The sequence below is a fragment of the Parasteatoda tepidariorum genome, chromosome 4, assembly GCF_043381705.1.
Source record: "Parasteatoda tepidariorum isolate YZ-2023 chromosome 4, CAS_Ptep_4.0, whole genome shotgun sequence".
Taxonomy (NCBI): domain Eukaryota; kingdom Metazoa; phylum Arthropoda; class Arachnida; order Araneae; family Theridiidae; genus Parasteatoda; species Parasteatoda tepidariorum.
Window position 1 is genome coordinate 6339379 of NC_092207.1, and position 3793 is coordinate 6343171.

At 31.7% G+C, this 3793-nt stretch overlaps 1 protein-coding gene across 1 annotated transcript in view; it reads right to left on the bottom strand.

Moving 5' to 3' along the window:
- LOC107437330 (collagen alpha chain CG42342) overlaps window positions 1–3320 on the bottom strand; it is a gene marked incomplete in the record, with an annotated part of 82765 nt that extends 79445 nt beyond the window's left edge. The window contains 1 exon segment of the mRNA XM_043050262.2: window positions 2507–3320. Within this exon segment, the coding sequence (XP_042906196.2) occupies window positions 2507–2701 (195 nt within the window).
- Between the last annotated feature and the right edge of the window lie 473 nt (window positions 3321–3793).

Here is a 3793-nt window from a genome sequence, read left to right on the forward strand (position 1 = left end):
AAATATAAATATTTAAACAATTTTTGTGCAAAATTTTTCTGCACATGCATTTGAATATAAATTTCTGAGATTTTAAATCTGTTATTTTACCTTAATTTTAATTAAAAAATATTTTAAAACCTGCTGATTACCTATAGTATAATTAAATTTCAATATAATGCATGGCAACTGTTGGTAGTTTTGAAGTTTATATATTTTCTTGGCAAACTTCAGTTTTTGACATTTTTGACGGGTTTTTGACGGTTTAAACCAGTATTATACCCTTGTCATGTCAAAAACCACTTTTTGACGTCAAAAACCCAACCCTGTATCTAAGTATAAAAGTATTGCGTATAAACTCGTGCAAAACATGTCATTATTAAAAAACTACAGTGTCTCGAATCATTTGATCTAATTATTATTATATTCTACTATAATACCTGGTATAATAAATATTCCATATTTATATAATATATCGTTCAATTTATCAAATCGTCGAATTTATATCATATATCGTCTAATTTAACCAATTGGTGCACAAACGTAAGTAAGTGCAAACCAGTTTCAGTCGAGTACAAACAATAAAGCTGTATAGTATCACCTGATAACTAAGATTCTTATAATTATCCTGATAACTAAGATTCTGATAACTAAGATCTTATAGTCCGTCTAATAATTTGGTCAGAGACTGTAAAGAAATAGCTAAAGAACAAGGAATAGATGACGAATTAAAAGAATACATTTTAAAAACTCCTGGCTCATTAATTTTCAACAAACTTAAAATTCCTCATTCTAAACAATGAACTTACAGTGATTTATCAAATGAAGCGTTTCGACCTTATATTCCATTAAAGTTTAGAAGAGAATTTTTTTATTCGATTAACCAACTATCACATTCAGGTATTGAAACTATTGCCAGATTACTCAACTATATAAATAGATTGATTTAGCCAGATATAAATAAAGATTGCAGACGATGGGCTCGAACTTGTATACCATGCCAAAGATCAAAGATTCAACCTCCCATTACTATGATCGACTGTGCCATTAGAAGAATGCACGGCCGAAACTGTTGCGAGAGATCTATAAAAGTACGGGAATAGCGAGATTTTGCAGACCCACCTAAATAACAATTGACTATGGTCACCCATTCGAATGAACTCAGTACAGAAAGCTCGCTAAACTTTTAGGATTCTACAAGAATCGTATTACACTGTACCACCCACGATCGAATGGCTTGATTGAAAATCTCCACAAAGCATTGAAAACCCCTTTAATGAGTCACCAAAATTAACGCTGGCCAGAAGTTTTACCATTCTTATTTTTAATGTCAGGAATTCCGTCAGCTTTTAAGGAAGATATAAAACCTACTGCAGCAGAACTTGTTCATGGAATATCAACCTGGAAAAAAAATTTGTCCACCAAGAACAACAGCATACTTCAGATTTCATTCCGAAGTTAGGGCAATACTTGTATCAAATCATTTACAACGTGGCACTCTTTCACAAAAATTTAGAAAATTGCAATCACGCATTTGTTCACGTTTTGACAAATGAAAATATGTTATCTGCTAAATGTAAATATTATATGGACCCTATATTATCAAAATTTTATAAATAATCCATTAAAGGTCAAGACGTCAACGTATCTATCAAAAGGTAAAAGACATCATCTATGGAAAACTCGGATCTTAATAAAAAATACTTAAGCTATAGTTAACATCATAATCAACACCCAACATTTCTCCAGTAAGATCATCGATAACCTGTATATATATATATATATATATATATATATATTTATTGTTTCGTGTNTATTTATATATATATATATATATATATATATATATAGTCCCTAACCAAATTATTAGACGCACTATGAGATTCTATGTAAAATCTCAATGATCAGGTGATGCTATAGAACTTTATTGTTTTTACGTGGCTGAAACCGGTTTGCACTTGTTTACGTCCGTGTATTAATTGGTTAACATTGTAATGCAATAAGTTAAAAATAAATACAAATAGGAAGTACATAAAAAAATCTCCTGAATTAAAACCCATTACATGTATGTTTAAATATAAAAGTATTGCATACAAACTCGTGCAAAGCATGTAACTATTACAATATAATCATATAGTACCTGATATAATAAATATTCTATATTTATACAATATATCGTCTAATTTATCCAATTGTATACACGAACGTAAGCAAGTGCAAACCGGTTTCAGTCCCATAAAAAAAATAAAGCTGTATAGTATCAGAAGCGAGAAAATAAAATAAAGAAAAGATATATTATTTTCATCAGCTCACACGTATATATCCGCAATAAGGAGTGCTTTCTAATATTGCATCAATATAGCAAAATATATCAATACAATAGTGCGAGGAGCACTAAAAAAAATTGAGAAAATAGAACACATTAGGTTCTAAAAAAAAGAGTGTTGTATATCTATAGCACTCCTTAGAGAGAGATGTGTTAACACAACAGGTCATCCTTTCGGGTGAAAGAAAGAAAGGTACTCACCCTCTGCGAGAGAAGATCTATCCTCTCCTCCAAGCTGACAATCCTCATCTGTTGCTCCTCATGTTCCCAACTCATCTTCAAGAGTTTATCCTCTATGGTGATGATTCTCCACCCCACCACTCCTAACACCAGAAGAAGAAGAAAGGAGAAGGCACAGAAGAAGACACAGAATGAAGACTCTTTCTTCGATTCCATTCTTCCTCTTGTTGTTGTTTGTTGATCTCGTCAAAAACCGCCCATATCAACATCCATTGGCAGGCATTCCAAATCATGTGAATCAGAAAAATTTCCAAACCGACCCAAAAACACGTGGGATTTAAAAAAGTGAATTTAGGATCTCAATGTGTAACCGCCATTCGATAAATGCTGAATGAAAAAAAATACTCCTGTCTTGAGAAATCATTTTAAGATTGCTGCACACAGCATGATAGGATTTCCACAAAAGGCTCAGTGTTATAACACGTGGTTCGATAAAAGATGAGAATCGATGGTTTGAAAGGCTCTCTTTATTATCCTCTCTTTCCTTCGTCGCCCACACAAAATCGACTGCTAGCAGATCTTCACCCGTCGGTACCACTCAACTGAAATGGTTGCTCCCACAGAAAACTTCGCCAATTTAATCGCCAAGCATTCCTCTTAAACTGGCCATCGGCAATTGATTATTCCGGAACAGTGTGAATGACATTTATCGCATTTACGAACATTCGGCATTCTTTTTTTTTAATCGCTTCCCTAACCAATTTTTTGGAAGTAAAAAAAAAATGCAAAAAATCAACATCTTTTTTTTTCTATTTCATTAATAAATACAAGGAAGTAAAACAAAATATAATACACACGTTCAAAGTTGGAATTTTAATTTTTTTATTCCTAAAAAATATTTAATGTACCATCAATTTACTATTCCAAATTATCTCGGACACGTGAAAAATATTAACTATTAGTCTTTGTATATGTTCATATCTTCATAATCTGAAAAATCATCTGCACTTTCGCTCGCGCTCGCGAAATTTTTTACTCTTTTTTTTTTCAATGTAAATTCATCGACCATTGTATATACAATTGGGTATAATATTAAAAAAAAACACAACTACTTCCATTTAGTAGGTATAACATTTACCATGACGCAATGCTAAATTCTATGCCACTATCCACATAAATGCCACTATCCACATAAATCAATTATTAATCAAAAATCGAATATCAATTACTTTTCTTTATAATGCAATAAAATCTGGCGAGCAGCTATTTAAACGATCAAACACTTCGTTTGTTTATTTGTGGCTTGAA